Here is a 20,255-nt window from a genome sequence, read left to right on the forward strand (position 1 = left end):
CAGTGAGACCCTCTTATTCTTCCAAACTCCAATCAGTATAGGCCACCATCCCCTCACCCTATCTGTGTAACCCCATGTTTCTCATGGGAAATCCACCCAACCTAGACATTCTACTTGGACACTTTGGGGTATTTAGCACAGCCAATACAGCTAACCTGCATATCCCTGCACAATTTAGCACAGCCAATACAGCTATCTTGCACATCCCTGGACAATAGGTTTAACCTTTCCTGATAAGACAACTCCCTTCATCCTCGGAATCAACCAAGTGAATCATTACTGGATTGCTGCCAATGCAAATATATCCCCCTCTTAAATAAGACGACCAAACTTACACAAAATATCCTGGATGTGGTTTCACAAAGGCCCTACAGAATTGTAACAAAACAAACCCATTTTGTTCTCCATTCCCTTTGCAATAAAAGCCAACATTCCATTCGCCTTCCTAACTAATTGCTCTGCCTACATGCTAACATTTTGTGATTCATGTTCAGGGAAATGAGAATCAATGAAATTTGTGATTTGTGTCCGACAACTATGTTGTATTAGAAACATCCAACTAATCTGACTCATATCATATTCTGTCAAGTGTCCCTGCTGAGAACCCATAAGGTCATAGATATAGGAGCAGAATTAGGCCATTCAGCCCATCGAGTCAGCTCCACCATGGCTCATATATTTCTCAACCCCATTCTCCTGCTTTCTTCCTGTAACTTTTGATCTCCTTACTAATGAAGAGCCTATCTATCTCTGTCTTAAAAACACTCAGTGACTTGGCCTCCACAGCTTTCTGCGGTGATGTGTCCCACAAATTAACCACTCTCTGGTTGAAAAAATTCTTTTTCATCTCAGTTTTAAAGGGTTGTACCTTTGCTCTGAGGTTGTGCCTTAGGGTCCTAGTCTCTCTTACACCTTCTTCATGTCCACTCTATCCAGACCTCCCAGTCTTCAGTTTCAATTAGTTTCCCCTTCATCCTTCTAAACTCCATCAAGTACCAACCCAGACTCCTCAACCGCTCCTCATATGATAAGTCCTTTATCTGCTGAATCATTCTTGGAAACCTCCTCTGGACCCCTCCAATGCCAGAACCTCCTTCCTTTAATACAGGGCCTAAAACTGCTCACAATATTCTAAATGTGGTCTGACCAGAGCCTTCTACAGCCTCAGTAGTATATCTCTGCTCTTGTATTCTAGCCCTCTTGAAATGAATGCTAACATTGCATTTGCCTTTCTAACTGCCAAATAAAGTGCATTACAACTTTGAAAGAATTCTAAACTGGGACTCCCAGCTGGGTTCAGATTCCACACCAGGGCTCACAGTCTAATGCAGCACTGACAGAGTGCCACAGAGTCAGAGGTGTCATTTTTCCAGCGAGGCATTAAACTGAGGTGCCATGTGCCCGCTCAGGTGAATGTAGAAGATCCCAGAGCAATGTCTATCAACAGTCAACATTACAAAAATAACAGATGACCCGATTACATGTTTTAAACCATGAGTGTGATTGATGGTGCTGGAATACAGATGCTGATCTGCGATGGGAACCAGCTTCCACTGATAGTTGCACTCGGTAAAAAAAAACCGTGAGGCTATAGCACTAGGTAACTATCTGACATGACATGACATAAATCATGGAACCATAGACTGTCCACAGTGTGGAGGCAGGTCCTGAGACCCTTGGAGTTCACACCAACCCTCCAAAGAGCATCCCCACCCAGACCAGCTGCCCCCACCCTATCCGTGTAACTCTGTGTTTCCAATGGGAAATCCACCCAACTTGGGGCAATTTAGCACGGCCAATACAGCTAACCTGCACATCCCTGCACAACTTAGCAGAGCCCATACAGCTAACCTGCACATCTTTGGAGTATGGGAGTAAAACCCCTCAGACACGGAGAATGTGCAAACTCCACACAGTCACCTGAGGCTGGAATCGAACCGGAGTCCCTGACGCTCTGAGGCAGCAGTGCTATTACCACACCTTCCACACTTTATTCCGCTGTACAAATAAAATCGAAACCAGTACAGACAGGTACACTTATTAGTTCTCTACTCTAGATATTTCTCGGAGCCGAGAATGCTTCGTTTTGTCTTGTCTCTAACAGCTCGAGTGTGTTTCTGCTTCGAGGATTGTCACATTTGGTGGCACATCTCGATATTTCTTTTTTTCTTCTGAAGAGAAATTTCACATCACCGGCACCGACCCTAGGATTCCCAGCTGTTTTGATGAACCCGCTAGTTATTACTCAGTAGAAGCATCGAGTTGAAATTAACTAAAGTGATAAACGAATGAATACAATCAAATATCTGCTGCGAGAGGAAAGCTGAGTACCGTGGGGCGTTTCCACTCGACGTCTCTGGTCTTGTATGAACCCGGTCCCAGTTCATTGTAGCCCAGAGCCGAAGGGCAGGCGGGGAAGGTCTCGTCACAGAACAGAGTCCCAGTTTCCAAGCATTGCTGCCGCAGTGCTTCAAAATCCTGGTTGAGGAATTTCACGGGCTGCACATGGGAACCGATCCCCTCCGCCTGCCCTCGCAGCTTCTTGATCCGACTTGCCATCCCTGACATAATGAGAACCTAGCGGCAGCTTCACGCTCTTCAGCGGCTGGAGACGGAAACTGGTCGAAAAGCAGCAGCAGAGTCACGCCTTGGAGCGAACTCCTGCAGAGTGTGTGTGGGTGTTCGCGTGTATGTGTCACACAGTCTGGGCTGGGCGACGTTTCATCCACGCCAACACCTGCACTGCAAAGAATAGATGTGGGGAGATTATGTGACCGCCCAGCAGAGGGTTTTATTTGGAATATTCCGACCGCCTTTTGCCAAATCACAACCCCAACAGCACGTATTCTCAATCACTGCACTGGGGTCATATGTGATGGCATTCGATCTCCCAAGGTGAAGGTGCTATATGGGTAATGCCTCATTACGGGTTCTATTAAAATTTCCTCTTTTAATTTTGGCAGGACGTACCTTCGGAAATTTCTTTTGATGCTGACGGAAGTGCGTTTATAAGAAATCAATGCCTAACATCACAGACAGAAGTAAATGTGCAGAGTCGCATTTCCCCAGTAGATAGTTGCATTGTAGTCACTGGATAATATTTCTTCTGTTGGCTTCAGGACTCTTAAAAGGCTCCACAGCACTGAGGATATCGCCTAGAAAGGGAACGAAAAGTCTCCAAACCAAATTCCCAGCTCGGCAAACATACCCACAACAACTTTGAAAATGTACACAAATATATATTTCTAGGAATATTGACCAAAGATTATCTGACAATGTTTTGGAAGTTCAGTTCTAGAATGTGGATTTTGTTGACCATCTAATTGTTGTTGAGAAGGTGATAGTGGGCCACTTCTTGAACCAGTGGAATCCATGTGGTGCAGACATTGCCCCTGGTTTTGGGAGGTAGGAACTTCCAGGAGTTTGACCCAGCACTGCAGAAATGGTGATAAATTCTAAAGTGATGTATAACTTGAAGATGATGTTCCCGTGCAGCTGCTGTCCCCACCCTTTACAGTGAATGAGGTTTTAGGCTTGGGAGTTGCCCTTGCTTTTAACTGTTTCAATTATCAGTGTGAGAAAATCTTATCCAGTTGACATTTATTATGGAAAACAAGCATTTCTATCGAGTACATATTTAACACATTTGCAAGCAGCCTATTCCAAGTTTGGACAAGTGACACCTCAGAATCGAAAGACTAAGGAGCATGACAAAGTTTTCTTCCATAGCAATACCAATAACCCTTTCATCCTTTGGACACATGGGTCAAGACAATAATAACCTTTTAATAATGGGGAAATGTCCGTAAAGATTTTTACCAATTTTTATAGATGCATTGTAGAAAGCATTCTATCTGGAATGCTTTGTATGGCAACTGCCCTGCCCTGCCCAGGACCATTAGAAACTACAGAGAGTTGTGAACACAGCCCAATCCATCATCCAAGTCAATCTTCCATCCATTGACTCCAACTTTACTTCTCACTGCCTCAGGAAGACAGCCAACATAATCAAAAACCCCTCACAACCCGATTATAATCACTTCCAAACTCTTCCATCAGGCAGAAGCTCAAAAGCTTAAACACATGTACCAACAGATTCAACATCAGCTTCTTCCCCGCTGTTATTAGACTTCTGAATGGACATCTCAAATTTTAAATTTAATGTTGATCTCACTCTTTGTGCACCTTCTCTGCAGCCGTAACATTGTATTCCTCACTCTGTCCTATTGTCCTAATGCACTTTCTATGGTATGATCTGCCTGTACTGCACACAAAACTTTTCACTGTACCTAGGTATATAGAACAATACTAAGTCAAATCAAATCAAAAAGCAACAGTTCGGCCCAATTCTCACCTGATATCCCATTCATACTCACATTGCAGTAGAGTCACTAGATAGCGATCAGAATCATGAACCAAAATTAAGTTTATATTACAGATTACTTTTCGTGAATTTAGACAGGGACAAATTCATGACATTAAATTCATTTTAGAAGTTAAATTATTTTAGATCTTAAATAGCATTAACCTTTTTCCATCTTTCCTGTCATTTTCAGTGATTTGAAAAAAAAACTTGAAAAAAGGTTCATGCTGACCTCATAGTAATGAATGAATTGCATCGGAATATTGGCTGAAACACAAGTCAAATGGATACAACTGGATTGAGGGAGGTACATAGATGGCTATGAATCTGTGTGGTTTCAATCCAGTTCCTAAATTTAAATGCCATTCCATGATACACCACTACCCCACACTAGAACTTTAGTTTGAGTATTGCAGAACAATCAGGGCGGCAGGTTTAAAACAGAGATGAGGAGGAATTAATTCTCTCAAAGGGGTATGAATCTGAGGAATTCACCGTCTCGAGTGCAGTGGAGGCCAGAATACTGAAGACATTTAAGGAGGAGATAGATTTTTAATTAGAGACAGGTTAAAAGATTATTGGCAGCAGACTAGAAAATGGAGTTGAGGCTGATGAGATCAGCCATGATTATATTACAGCAGGCTCAACTCCTGCTTCTAATTCTTATGTTCAATCAGTGCCTTTGTAACTCCTGGAATGCTAAAGGTATCCATGCCCACACACTGCTAGATATGTATAAAATTTAGCCTCAGGCTGATAAGTGGGAAATACCATTTGTGCCACACTTTCCCACATTGAGTTCTGCCTCCCTCATTCTATGACGATTAATGATTTCTTCTTCCAATTACAGAATTTTCTGTCTCTCCTAAATTAGCAACAGCTTGAATATACAACAATTGTTCTTTCATCCAAGTCATTGACATGATGATGGACCAAAGTACCAAATTACATTTTGAATTTTTGAACAGTACATATTTTTTTTTAAACTAAAACTGCAAACTGAGCCTGACTGATAATGTAACTTCAAAGCATGGAATTCACTGACTGTCTGAAGATAATTTGTGTAAAGCCCTTGAACATTGCACCTCGTAAGGTGCCAAGGAAGCTTGAAAAAGTGAAAGACTTCAAAAGGTTGAAGTGGAAGGTAATCTAATTTCCCACCTCATTTCAACAGGAAAGCATCTCCTGTGGGTTATATTCCAGACTGGCAACATCAGTCTGTGCTTTGCCCTTTCGGTAATATACAAAACAGTTCTGGATGTAAGTTTGCTTGCTGAGTTGGTAGGTTAGTTTTCAGATGTTTTGGCACCATACTAGGTAACATCATCAGTGAGCCTTCGGTGAAGCATTGGTGTTGTGACCCTCTTTCTATTTATGTGTTTAGGTTTCCTTGGGTTAGTGATGTCATTTCCCGTGGTGATGTTATTTCCTGTTCTTTTTCTCCTACTATCACTAGTATCCTTACATGCAGATGAGGAAGGACACCACTTCGACTGGGACAAAACATCCACCCTAGGATAAGACAAACAGAGACACTCGCAAGAATTCCTAGAAGTATGGAATTCCAACCAGAACTCTATCAACAAACACATCGACTTGGACCCCATTTACCATCCTCTGAGAAAAAGAACAAGAAATGACATTACCAAAGGAAATTACACCACAAACCCAAGGAAACCTAAACACCAGTATTTCACCAGAGGCTCACTGTTGATGTTACCTAGTATGGTGATGAACCTCAACCTGAACTCAAATCTTCTCAAAACTCACTAATACAAGAAGTGCAAACACCAGCTGCAAACCCTGATATTAATAGACTGATGCGCTAGCATGGAGTAGTGTGCTGTGAAGTTCACAGTTTGAGTATTGTCCTTAAATATTCCTGCACTGAAGGCAAAACTAAAATACAATGTTTCACTTTAAGAACTTCAAACCAGTCACCATCCAAATAAAACTGGACAAATGGTTCTCAGTCAACCTGCAAAGCCAAAACTTTCAAAATCAATTTCATCAATAGCAATGGTGTTATTCAATGTAATTGATGCAATGTTCCACTGTCTTCTCTTCACAAAAAACACAATTGTATATCCTTTAACATTTATATTTTTTGGAGTCAGTTCTCATTTCTAATCTGCTTTTTCTGACACTACTATTTCTCATATTTAGCAACTAAGAAACTTGATCCTTTTTGACTGCAATTCTGGTCTCCCTCCTATAGGAAGGATGTTGTGAAACTTGAAAGGGTTCAGAAAAGATTTACAAGGATGTTGGCAGGGTTGCAGGCTTTGAGCTATAGGGAGAGGCTGAATAGCCTGGAGTGTCGGATGTTGAAGAGTGACCTTATAGAGGTTTACAAAATCTTGAGGGGCATGGTTAGGTTAAGTAGACAAGTCTTTTCCCTTGTTTTGGCGGGGGGTCCTAAACTGGAGGGCATAGAATTAGGGTGAGAGGGGAAAGATTTCAAAGGGACCTAAGGGGCAACTTTTTCACGCAAAGGGTGGTGCTGATATGGAATGAGCTGCCAGAGGAAGTGGTGGAGACTGGTACAATTAAAACATTTAAAAGGCATCTGGATGGGTTTATGAATATGAAGGATATGGGCTAAGAGATGGCAAATGGGACGAGATTAATTTAGGATATCTGGCCGGCATGGACAAGTTGGACTGAAGGGTCTGTTTTGGTGCTGCACATCTCTATGACTCTACGATTTAAGAATGCCTGGATAAACCAGTTCCTCTTGAAGAAAGATATCCACTAGGGAAGGGATTCTTTTAAATTAACCTTGTTTTGATCAACTGAGGAGGTGGGTACATAATAAAAGCAAACCCAGCTTGTCCCTTTCCTTCCCTTCCCTACAGTCTTTAACTGTAATACGTCGGGAAACTGTGATTGGGACTGGCTGTAACATTAACACATAGGAAAAGCTGAGATATCAGCATAGATTTGTGGGTGACACAACCTTCGACATTTCACCATTGGGAGTGCAGGATATTTTATAAATATAACAAAAATGTTTTCTTTTACCAAGCTTTCAAACACACAACACACACTTTCTCACATGCACTCACACTCACTCACATATACTCACATGCTCTCTCTCTCTCTCTCTCACATGCACGCAAACACATATAAGTCTAAGGGGTGAATATGTATTTGCAGAATTATATTTGCAGATACATTCTATTTGGCTCAAAAAATGCACAATCTGCAGGCAATCAATGCAGGCACTCAATACGTGTATTATTTTGTAAATTCCACTTCGGAAATAGATCCAGTCTGACTCAAGATTGGGATACAGAAAGACTCTGACCTCACAACGTTAGTGCATTGTCTGAGCTGAGATGTCACTTTTTGATATAAAACCTTAAAATATCTTGACAAAGTGACTTAAAATAAGTTCTGGGATTTACATATTAAGGAACTGAAACTTGCAACCTATTCTAAATGATGAAAGACTCAACAATCCAGGTTTGTTCAATATATCAATTCAGTTTGCATGACACCTTAATCTTTTGCAATAAATTCTGTGTCTTATGATCTTATACTCCACAACCGTCTAATGAAGGAGCAGTGCTTTGAAAGCTATTGCTTCCAAATAAATCTGTTAGACTATAGCCTGATGTTGGGTGATTACAATTTTAGTCATGATTCAGAGATGCAGTGTTGGATTGGGGTATACAAAGTTAAAAATCACACAACACCAGGTTATAGTCCAACAGGTTTAATTGGAAGCACACTAGCTTTCGGAGCGACGCTCCTTCATCAGGTGATTGTGGAGGGCTCGATTGTAACACAGAATTTATAGCAAAAATTTGCAGTGTGATGTAACTGAAATTATACATTGAAAAATTGATGTCTGTTAAGCCTTTCATCTGTTAGAATACAGTGATAGTTTCACTTCTTTCATGTGTAAATCACAAAACCCTTTTTTTTAAAGTTTCATTCTTGGGTTAGCTGTTAACAATGGTGATAGCTAGACAATATGTTGAAGGTGTTAGCCCCCTGTGTTCTCTGTCTATGACCTGATGTTGAGATTGATTCTAATCTAAAACGTGAGATAACAGAGTTTTACAGAAATTCATGCAGTTTTTGAGCTCAGAGTTCTACATGAATGTATGCAGTTTTTGAGCAAAGTGCAGTTTTTGAGCAAAGTGCAATGTAACTCTGCAAGTACAAATTCACCACACAAAATATATGTGTGCATGTGGGTCTGTCTGGGGTGGGGGTTGTGAGTGTGAGAAAGTGTGTGTGTGTAGTGAGTGCAGAGTGTCTTAAGTCTGTGAGGGGGTGCATGTGTGAGTGTGGGAGTGTGTGTGTGGGTGTCAGTGTGCGCGTCTGTGTGTACCTGTGTCCGTGTGTATGTGAGAGTGTGTGTGTGTAGGAATATCTGTGTGTGTGTGTAGTGAAATGGTGATCACCTGTAATGTGACATGAACCCAAGGTCCCGGTTGAGGCCCTCCCTATGGGTACCGAACTTAGCTATCCGGTGTATGCCAACATTTTTATGCACAGGTTTGAACAAGATTTCTTCTCTATGCAGGATCTCCAACCAACATTGTACACCAGGACATTTTCTTCCTCTGGACCCATGGCGAGGAGTCACTGATAAAACTACACAGTGACATCAACAAGTTTCATCCCACCATCAAACTCACCATGGACTACTCTCGACTGTCTGTCTCATTCTTGGACACGTGCGTCTCCATCAAGGACGGACACCTCAGCACCACACTCTACCGCAAACCCACAGACAACCTCACAATGCTACACTTCTCCAGCTTCCACCCAAAACATATTAAAACAGCCATTCTCTATGGACAAGCCCTACGCATACACCGGATCTGCTCAGATGAGGAGGAACGTGACGGACACCTGGAAGTACTCAAGGATGCCCTCACAAGAACGGGGTACGATACTCAACTCATCGACCGCCAGTTCCGACGTGCCAAGCAAGGAACCGTAATGACCTCCTCAGGAGACAGACACATGCTGTAACTGACAGGGTACCCTTCGTTGTTCAGTACTTCGCAGGGGCTGAAAAATTACGCCATGTTCTTCGTGACCTGCAACACATTATCAATGAGGATGAGCACCTCACCAAGACCTTCCCCACACCTCCACTACTTGCCTTTAAACAACCACCAAACCTCAAACAGATCATTGTTCGTAGCAAACTGCCCGGCTCTCAGGACAACTCCATACAACCCTGTCACGGTGGACGCTAAAGACGTGTCAGATTGTGGACATAGATACCACTATTACGCGTGGGAACACCTCCCACCTTGTACATGGCAGGTACTCATGTGACTCAGCCAACATTGTCTATCTTATACGTTGCAGACAAGGATGCCCGGAGGCATGGTACATTGGGGAAACCGAGCAAAGGCTACGACAACAGGTGAATGGGCACCGCACAACAATCAACAGACAGGAGGGTTCCCTCCCAGTTGGGGAACACTTCAGTGGTCCAGGACATTCAGCCTCAGACCTTTGGGTGACCATCCTCCAAGGTGGACTTCGGGACAGGCAGCAGAGGAAAGTGGCTGAGCAGAGGCTGATAGCTAATTTCAGTACCCATAGGAATGGCCTCAACCGGGACCTTGGGTTCATGTCACATTACAGGTGATCACCATTGCACTACACACACACACACAGATATTCCGACACATACACACTCTCACATACACACGGACACAGGTACACACAGATGCCCACACACACCCTTATAGACACACACATTCCCACACTCACACATGCACCCCCTCACAGACACTCTGCTCTCACTACACACACACACACACACTTTCTCACACTCACAACCCCCACCCCAGACAGACACACACACACACACACAGACAGACAAAGACCCACATGCACACATATATTTTGTGTGGTGAATTTGTACTTGCAGAGTTACATTGCATTTTGCTCAAAACTGCATACATTCATGTAGAACTCTGAGCTCAAAAACTGCATGAATTTATGTAAAACTCTGTTAACTCACTTTTTAGATTAGAATCAATCTAAACATCAGGTCATAGACAGAGAACACAGGGGACTAACACCTTCAACATATTGTCTAGCTATCACCATTGTTAACAGCTAACCCGAGAATGCAACGTTTAAAAAAGGGTTTTGTGATTTACACATGAAAGAAGTGAAACTATCACTGTATTCTAACAGATGAAAGGCTTAACAGACAATCAATTTTTCAATGTATAATTTCAGTTACATCACATTGCAAATTTTTGCTATAAATTCTGTGTTACAATCGAGCCCTCCACAATCACCTGATGAAGGAGCGTCGCTCCGAAAGCTAGTGTGCTTCCAATTAAACCTGTTGGACTATAACCTGGTGTTGTGTGATTTTTAACTTTGTACAATGTTAGTGATTGTGAGCAGAGCTCTGCAGAGATGCAAGGCTCCACACAAGCAGATTTACACACTTGGATTTGTAAGGGAAAGGTTGGGAGTAGTTTATAGATGTTACTTACTTAGATTTGGAGAAGGCAAGAGACTATTCATTAAACTCCAAGTTCAGGGAGTTCAAGGCAAGCTATTGACATAGTTTGACAGAGATTAAGGATAATTGCTGTAACTGGCAGGAAGTCACTAGTTGGTTTTAGAAAGGATCTGTTTTGGGACTTCAACTATTTCCCATATTTATTAATGACTAGAGGATGGAATAGAAAGTCACACCTTTCAAAATTTTATCAAATGAACAAAGGTTGTTGAAATTATAAGCTATATATATGTAAGAATTAAATGACAACGAAATAATGAAACTTTAAATGAAAGGACTAGACTGTGCTAAATGGACTTCAATACAGTAAAGGATTGAAGGATATACTTTCTAATGATGAAATCTGGAAATAATGGACTTCCAGAAAGACTTGTGGGTCCAGGTACAGAAGTAATTCAGAGACCATGAACAGGTATAGAAAATAATCATGATGTGGAGATGTCGGTGTTGAACTGGATGGACAAAGTCAAAAGTCACATGAAACTAGGTTATAGTCATACAGTCATAGAGACGTACAGCACAGAAACAGACCCTTTGGTCCAATTTGTCCATGCTGACCAGATATCCTTAACGAATCTAGTTCCATTTGCCAGCACTTGGCCCGTATCCCTCTACACCCATCCAGTTACCTTTTAAATGTTGCAATTGTATCAGCCTCCACCATTTCCTCTAGCAGTTCATTCTATATATGCACCATTCTCTGTGTGAAAAAATCATCCCTTACATTCCTTTTAAATATTTCCCCTCTCACGCTAAACTTCTTGTTTTGGACTCCCCCATTCCAGGGAAAAGACCTTGTGTATTTATCTTAGCCATGTCCCTCATGATTTTATAAATCTCTGTACAGTCACCCCTTAGATTCTTACACTCCGCGGAAAGTAGCCCCAGCCAATTCGGTCTCTCCCTATTGCTCAAACCCACCAAGCTTGATTTATTTCATCAGGTGAAGTGGAGGGAGGCACACAGCCACAGAATTCATAGGTGGAGAGATAATGGCCATTGTGCATTGGAGGAAATGCTGTATAAATTTTCCAGAATGATTAATTGAGTTGAAGGATTAAATTACATGGAAAGATTATACAAACTGGGATTGTAGCTCTTGAATATTAGAAGCAAGTATCATTACTATTGTCCACAGATGACTGTTGGTGGCTAACCTAAGGTCACTAGACCTTAGGCGAGGGGTGAGGGGAAAGTCCTTTGTGGTAATCTCAGTTGGTTGGAATTGAGAAAATCAGCAGGTCATATAGTGGTTGCTTTCAAGATAATAAGCTAAAACGTGGAATATTTATGGATAAACTGTTGACCTCTCAAGGACAATTAGGGATTTGCAGTAAATGCTGGTTTGGCCAAAGACGTTGGCATCCCATGAACGATTTTTGTAAAAAGTTGAGACAGAACTTTCAAGAGTGCAATGCAGAAACACATCCACACCTAAAGGGGGCTAGACGTTTGGAACTACTTCCCATAAATGCCTATTGCTGATTTTCCAGTTAGTAATTATTAACGTAATTTGATAGCCTTTTGCTAACCATGGTATTAAGCTATGACGTTAGACACAGTACAGTTATGGATCTCATTGAACAGTGGACATGTTTGAGTGGTTAATTAGCTGACTCCAATTCCTAAACTCCTTATTGCCTGTGTAGGTGGTAATCTATAACATGCCACTGGCAGTTGAGCTGTTGGTGGGGTGAATCAATGGGCTGATAATTGGGCAGATTCTATCATAGTTAAATCAGGTCCACTACATTATCATTTAGGCAACAATATTGAAAATCTTTCCCACAGAGTTTTACCATGATGGATAGAATAAAGATTCATGCTTCTACGCAGCCCACAGCAGAATTTAAATGTTAATGAGTCTAAATCTTAATCTGTAGCTCTGTTAGTCAGTTATTTGTAATGGAAAACAGCAAATAATGGAAAATCATTCTGTATTTGAGTGATTCTTATCTGTGTAGACATACAATAGATAATAGAATTCTTTCCCCAAATGGTAGGGTCTTGGGGAGTGTTGCCAAACAAAGAGACCTTGGGGTGCAGGTTCATAGCTCCTTGAAATATCATTCATAGCAAACAACTTAGCCTTCAGGAGAACCGCACAACTCTGCCATGGCAACATTTGCAAGACATGCCAAATCATCGATATGGATATTAACATTAGACATGGGAACAACACCCACCAAGTACACGGTATGTACTCATGTGACTCCAACAACCTTGTCTACCACATGTACTGCAGGAAAGGATGGCCCATGGCATGGTATGTCGATGAGACCATGCAGATGCTATTACAATGGATGAACGGACACCATGCAACAATCACCAGAGAGGAATATTCCTCCCACTCGGGGAATACTTCAGCGGTCAAGGAAATTCAGTATCCGATCTTCGGGTAAGCATCTGCCATGCAGTCTTCGAGGTTACAACAATGCAGAATCACTGAGCAGAAACTAGTAAAAGGACGGCCTGAACTGTGATCTTGGGTTCACGTAACCCCACCATACTGTTCAGTGTTTGTAAAATCTTCCTTACTGGTGTTTTGACACCATTACCTTGATTACTTGTGATCATCTCTCTACCTTGATTATTGGGTTTGGTTTTTGATTACTTGTTACTTTGTTAGACCCCCATCATGCGACTCTGATACCTAACATGATATTCCAGCCATTTGGTTTGTCTATAACATCATTTTATTTTTAATCTCTCTGCCTTAATTAGTTGATTCATAGGTCATTCCTTCATTTATTATTCAGCTGTTGACACTTTACTTACATCAAAGATGACTCAGGGATGGGCAGGACTGGCAGCTTAATGTTCCAGGATACAAATGCTACAGGAAGGATAGAAAGGGAGGCAAGAAAGGAGGGGGACTGGCATTTTTGATAAGGGATAGCATTACAGCTGTGTTGAGGGAGGATATTCCCAGAAATACATCCAGGGAAGTTATTTGGGTGGAACTGAGAAATAAGAAAGGGATGATCATCTTACTGGAATTGTATTATAGACCCCCCAATAGTCAGAGGGAAATTGAGAAACAAACTCAGCTATCTCTAAGAATAATAGGGTGGTTATGGTAGGGGATTTTAACTTTCCAAACATAGACTAAGACTGCCATAGTGTTAAGGGTTTAGATGGACAGGAATTTGTTAAGTGTATACAAGACAATTTTCTGATTCAGTATGTGGATGTACCTACTAGAGAAGGTGCAAAACTTGACCTACTCTTGGGAAATAAGGCAGGGCAGGTGACTGAGGTGTCAGTGGGGGAGCACTTTGGGGCCAGTGACAATAATTCTATTAGATTTAAAATAGTGATGGAAAAGGATAGACCAGATCTAAAAGTTGAAGTTCTAAATTGGAGAAAGGCCAATTTTGACGGTATTAGGCAAGAACTTTCAAAAGCTGATTGGGGGCAGATGTTCACAGGTAAAGGGACGGCTGGAAAATGGGAAGCCTTCAGGAGTGAGATAATGAGAATCCAGAGAAAATATATTCCTGTTAGGGTGAAAGGAAAGGCTGGTAGGTATAGGGAATGCTGGATGACTAAAGAAATTGAGGGTTTGGTTAAGAAAAAGAAGGAAGCATATTTCTGGTATAGACAGAGTATATCGAGTGAATCCTTAAAAGAGTATAAAGGCAGTAGGAGTATACTCAAGAGGGAAACCAGGAGGGCAAAAAGGTGACATGAGATAGCTTTGGAAAACAGAATTAAGGAGAATCCAAAGGGTTTTTACAAATACATTAAGGATAAAACTGTAACTAGGGGGAGAATAGGGCCACTCAAAGATCAGCAAGGCGGCCTTTGTGTGGAGCCACAGAAAATGGGGGAGATACCAAACGAGTATTTTGCATCAGTATTTACTGTGGAAAAGGATATGGAAGATGTGGAATGTATGGAAAAAGATGGTGACACCTTGCAAAATGGCCATATTACAGAGGAAGAAGTGCTGGATGTCTTGAAATGCATAAAGGTGGATAAATCCCCAGGACCTGATCAGGTGTATCCTAGAACTCTGTGGGAAGCTAGAGAAGTGATTGCTGGACCTCTTGCTGAGATATTTGTATCATCGATAGTCACAGGTGAGGTGCCGGAAGACTGGAGGTTGGCTAGCGTGGTGCCACTGTTTAAGAAGGGTGATAAGGACAAGCCAGGGAACTATAGACCAGTGAGCCTGACATCGGTGGTGGGCAAGTTGTTGGAGGGAATCCTGAGGGACAGGATGTACATGTATTTGGAAAGGCAAGGACTGATTAGGGATAGTCAACATGGCTTTGTGCGTGGGAAATCATGTCGCACAAACTTGATATGAGTTTTTTGAAGAAGTAACAAAGAGAATTGATGAGGGCAGAGCGGTAGATGTGATCTATATGGACTTCAGTAAGGCGTTCGACAAGGTTCCTCATGGGAGACTGGTTAGCAAGGTTAGATCTCATGGAATACAGGGAGAACTAGCCATTTGGATACAGAACTGGCTCAAAGGTAGAAGACAGAGGGTGGTAGTGGAGGGTTGTTTTTCAGACTGGAGGCCTGTGACCAGTGGAGTGCCACAAGGATCGGTGCTGGGTCCACTACTTGTTGTCATTTATATAAATGATTTGGATGCGAGCATAAGAGGTATAGTTAGTAAGTTTGTAGATGATACCAAAATTGGAGGTGCAGTGGACAGCGAAGAAGGTTACCTCAGATTACAACAGGATCTTGACCAGATGGGCCAATGGGCTGAGAAGTGGCAGATGGAGTTTAATTCAGATAAATGCGAGGTGCTGCATTTTGGGAAAGCAAATCTTAGCAGGCCTTATACACTTAATGGTAAGGTCCTAGGGAATGTTGCTGAACAGACAGACCTTGGAGTGCAGGTTCATAGCTCCTTGAAAGTGGAGTCGCAGGTGGATAGCATAGTGAAGAAGGCATTTGGTATGCTTTCTTTTATTGGTCAGAGTATTGAGTACAGGAGTTGGGAGGTCATGTTGCAGCTGTACAGGACATTGGTTAGGCCACTGTTGGAATATTGCATGCAATTCTGGTCTCCTTCCTATCAGAAAGATGCTGCAAAACATGAAAGGGTTCAGAAAAGATTTACAAGGATATTGTCAGGGTTGGAGGATCTGAACTATACGGAGAGGCTGAACAGGCTGGGGCTGTTTTCCCTGGAGCGTCGGAGGCTGAGGGGTGACCTTAAGGAGGTTTACAAAATCATGAGGGGTATGGATAGGATAAATGGACAAAGTCTTTTCCATGGGGTCAGGGACTCCAGAATTAGAGGGCATAGGTTTAGGGTGAGAGGGGAAAGATATAAAAAAGACTTAAGGGACAACCTTTTCACACAGAGGGTTGTACGTGTATGGAATGAGCTGCCAGAGCAAGTGGTGGAGACTGGTACAATTGCAACATTTAAGAGGCATTTGGATGGGTATGTGAATAGGAGGGGTTTGGAGGGATATGGGCCAGGTGCTAGCAGACTAGATTAGACTAGATTACTTACAGTGTGGAAACAGGCCCTTCGGCCCAACAAGTCCACACCGCCCCGCCGAAGCGCCACCCACCCATACCCTTACGTTTACCCCTTACCTAACACTACGGGCAATTTAGCATGGCCAATTCACCTGACCTGCACATCTTTGGACTGTGGGAGGAAACCGGAGCACCCGGAGGAAACCCACGCAGACACGGGGAGAACGTGCAAACTCCACACAGTTAGTCGCCTGAGGCAGGAATTGAACCCGGGTCTCTGGCGCTGTGAGGCAGCAGTGCTAACCACTGTGCCACCGTGCCGCCCACAGGTGGGACTAGATTGCATTGGGATATCTGGTCAGCATAGATGGGTTGGACCGAAGGGTCTATTTCCATGCTGTACATCACTATGACTCTATTTGACACTTTTGATTACCTGTAAAGGCTTGTTATGCAGCCTGACGTCACTCTGCTCACACTATTTGTACTTAATCTGTTGCCATTCTAATCATCCGGAATTATCTTGCCATTTACTCTCTGCCTATATATTCTGTGCCTGAGTGCCTCCCTCCACTTCACCTGACAAAGGAAATGTTTTCTGAAAGCTTGTGATTTTAAATAAACCTGTTGGACTATAACCTAGTGTCAGGTGACTTCTGACCTTGAAAGTGGAATCACAGGATAGTGAAGAAGGCATTTGGGACACTTGCTTTTATTGGTAAATGCATTGAGTATAGGAGTTGGGATGTTATATTGTGGCTGTAGAGGACATTGGCTTGGCCACTTTTGGGAGTACTGCATTCATTTCTGCTCTCCTTGCTATATTGTGAAACTTGAAAGTTTCCTTACAAGGACATTGACAGGGTTGGAGGGTTTGAGCTGTCGGGAGAGGCTGAGTGGGCAGCGGCTATTTTCCCTGGAGAGGCAGGTGAAGGGTAACCCTTTATACTTTTATAAAATCATGACGGGTATAGATAGGGTGAATAGTCAAGGTCTTTTTCCCAGGGTAGGGGAGTCCAAAACTAGGAGGCATAGATTTAAAGTGAGAGAGTAAAGATTTAAAAAGGACTTAGGGGTCTACTTTTTCACACAAAAGGCAGTGCATGTATGGAATGAGCTGCCAGAGGAAGTGGTGGAGGCTGGTACAATTATAATACTTAAAAGGTACAATTATAATACTTAAAAGGCATCTTACTGTGCACATGAATAGGAAGGTTTTAGAGACACCTGAGGCAAATACTGGCAAATGGGATTAGATTAATTTAGGATATCTGGTCAGGACGGATGAATTGAACTGAAGGATCTGTTTCTGTGTTGTTTAACTCTATGTACCTCCAGCTCAGGTGAGTTACAGCAAGAGAGCCTGGATGTCCTGAGAAATGGATGAGTTGTTTGTTTGTAATCAAATACTTTTTCTAACTAAATGTTTTAATTTGAACATTGTAAATCCTTCGCTCAAACAATAATATCTTAGGCCGTGAATTTCCGTTCAAGCATCCAGCATGTAAACATCCCATGTCATAGCAGATGTCCCTGAAGCTGTGCTCTTCGTTGTTGTAGGACTTCATATAAGAAGGGGTAACACCACACATTCTGAGCAAGTTGCGTGGTAAATATGATGATTTAATAACTGGTGAGTGGAAAGTTACTGAAGGAACTTATGCAAGAGTAGTTCCTGAAGGATTACTCATCTCATATTGTATAGGCACAACAACTTAAATAAGTCTTAGACAGCATATTGACATCATGTATTTTAAATATGCTCCACAGACTACTTCAATTTCTCTTGAAACAATAATCACCAAAACATGAACAATGGTGTGCTGAACCGTGTTTGTTCAGTTAATTATACAAACTGTGTTGTGATTTACAGATTAAGTAGTCCCAGTCTGAATTTAAGATGAGAATCATATGGGCGGAGTACACAGGCTGCAAACACTCGTGAGATTGCTTAAAAAGTGATGAGTGGGCCAGCCTCCTGATCGCTTGCAGCGTATTTCATATCGTTTCTTCACAAGCCTCGTAGCTTTAAGTATCTCCACGTACCTTCCTGCTGAAACAAGCACACAGGAGCTCACCCTCAGGGCAGGATTGTGCATAATACAGTGTGTGCATGACTCCTGTGTTTAAAATTGCCCTGCTGCTCTCAGCACTGCCAAGTTGTACATTTTAAAGCCGTGGCAATTCATGCAACCAATTGCCTAACTAGTGCCACCATGAGGTGGGGAGTCTCAAATGCAAACTAGAATTCTCACATGGTGGTGGAAATAGTCTTTGGCAAAAATATTGCTTGAATTTTTTTAAGTTGGATGTTTAACGTAAGAAAAAAAAGATTGAAACTACACCTTTCCTTTGTCATGATTTGGAGATGCCGGTGTTGGACGGGGGTGTACGAAGTTAAAAATCACACAACACCAGGTTATAGTCCAACAGGTTTAATTGGAAGCACACTAGCTTTCGGAGTCACCTGATGAAGGAGCGTCGCTCCGAAAGCTAGTGTGCTTCCAATTAAACCTGTTGGACTATAACCTGGTGTTGTGTGACTTTTAACCTTACCTTTGTGATAGATTTTATCCTAAGTGGCTGTCTCTCCTCAGGAACCATACTTTGAAATGCTTTAGGTGACTATGGCTTTGGTCCACAAATATATTTGGAAAAGCACTGTGGTGGTTTGCCATTCTCTTCTGCAGACCATTGATCAGGGATCTTCCACCTGCTACTGATATATGTTTTAAGGATTTACAAGTTGATGCTCAACCTGTTTGACCATATTATGAATGCACCTTCCTTGAACACCAAGACTTAGAATGGAACTTGAATTCAGAATGTCTAGCTGAGAATTAGAGATACCCATCACTGCATTACAAGATCTCCATATTCCAAGTGGCACATTGTGGCTTAAATTCCCATCTTCATGTTACCATTCCAATGCTACCCTGATTGAGATCAGCCACCTGAATCACTGAATCAGGAATCATACCTTTGACCTTATGCTCTGTGTGGTTCAGCACACTTTGGTATTTTCAATGATTTATACGTTCCACCATTGGTGATGCCTTTTGCTGTCTGTAGGGACTAAGTTCTGGATTCCCTTTCGAAACCTCACCACATCCCAACATTACTTTCCTCCTTCAAAATGCTTCTATAAACCTTCCTGTTTGACAAAACTTTTGGTTACCTAATAGCTTGGTGGGAAATTTTATTTTACAATACTCCTGTGAAGGACTCTGAAACATTTCAATTATATTCAAAGCACCATTTGAATGCAATTATTTGTTTTTTTTATGGATTAATCCTTTGGCTGGTTTGTTTAATATTAGTTATATTCCTGATGTAGCAATACTGCTCTGAGCCAAAAGGTTGTGTGTTTAAGATCCATTCCAATGATGTCTTCCATGTTGGCATGTCCAGTGCAGTACAGAGGAAGTGTTGCACTGTCAGAGATGCCAAATTCAGATGAGACATTGAAACCCACAACTACCTGTTCTCATACATAGATGTAAATATCACAGGGTTATTTCTTTCCACATAGCATCTGCAAGGAGATGTTTCTGACTGGCATTTACACATCTTTAGAAGATTTAGCAGCTGGTCAAAATAACTGGTCTGAAAATCAGACCACTCTGCCTTATAGAAATGGTTTAAGATTACAGTTCAAACAAGAAAGAAAAGGCAAATTTAGGACTGAAAGGTGTATTTGCCATTATGTAAATTTGTGCAATATTAATAAGATTTTATTCATCAATGACTCATGCAGGAGCAATTATCTTGTTAGAAGTCTGGTAACAATTCATGGGTGTGACTTCAGGTGAATCAACAAATAAATTACAGCCATTAATCCTTATTGCAATATTTGTAATTTACAAAACTCCCAAAAATAATGATTGCATCACATGAAGATAAGCATTTAAC

General features: G+C 41.8%; 1 protein-coding gene across 1 annotated transcript in view; it reads right to left on the reverse strand.

Moving 5' to 3' along the window:
• Positions 1-2,713, reverse strand: part of LOC122552714 (calpain-2 catalytic subunit-like) — an 81,517-nt gene extending 78,804 nt beyond the window's left edge. Inside the window, exon 1 of the mRNA XM_087991256.1 lies at positions 2,332-2,713. Within this exon, the coding sequence (XP_087847382.1) occupies positions 2,332-2,568 (237 nt within the window). The 5' untranslated portion in view covers positions 2,569-2,713. The remainder of the gene's footprint in view (positions 1-2,331) is intronic.
• Positions 2,714-20,255: the final 17,542 nt, after the last annotated feature.

Source organism: Chiloscyllium plagiosum, unplaced genomic scaffold (genome assembly GCF_037043375.1).
Source record: "Chiloscyllium plagiosum isolate Xiang-an unplaced genomic scaffold, Cpla_swu_hap1 HiC_scaffold_10, whole genome shotgun sequence".
Lineage (NCBI taxonomy): Eukaryota > Metazoa > Chordata > Chondrichthyes > Orectolobiformes > Hemiscylliidae > Chiloscyllium > Chiloscyllium plagiosum.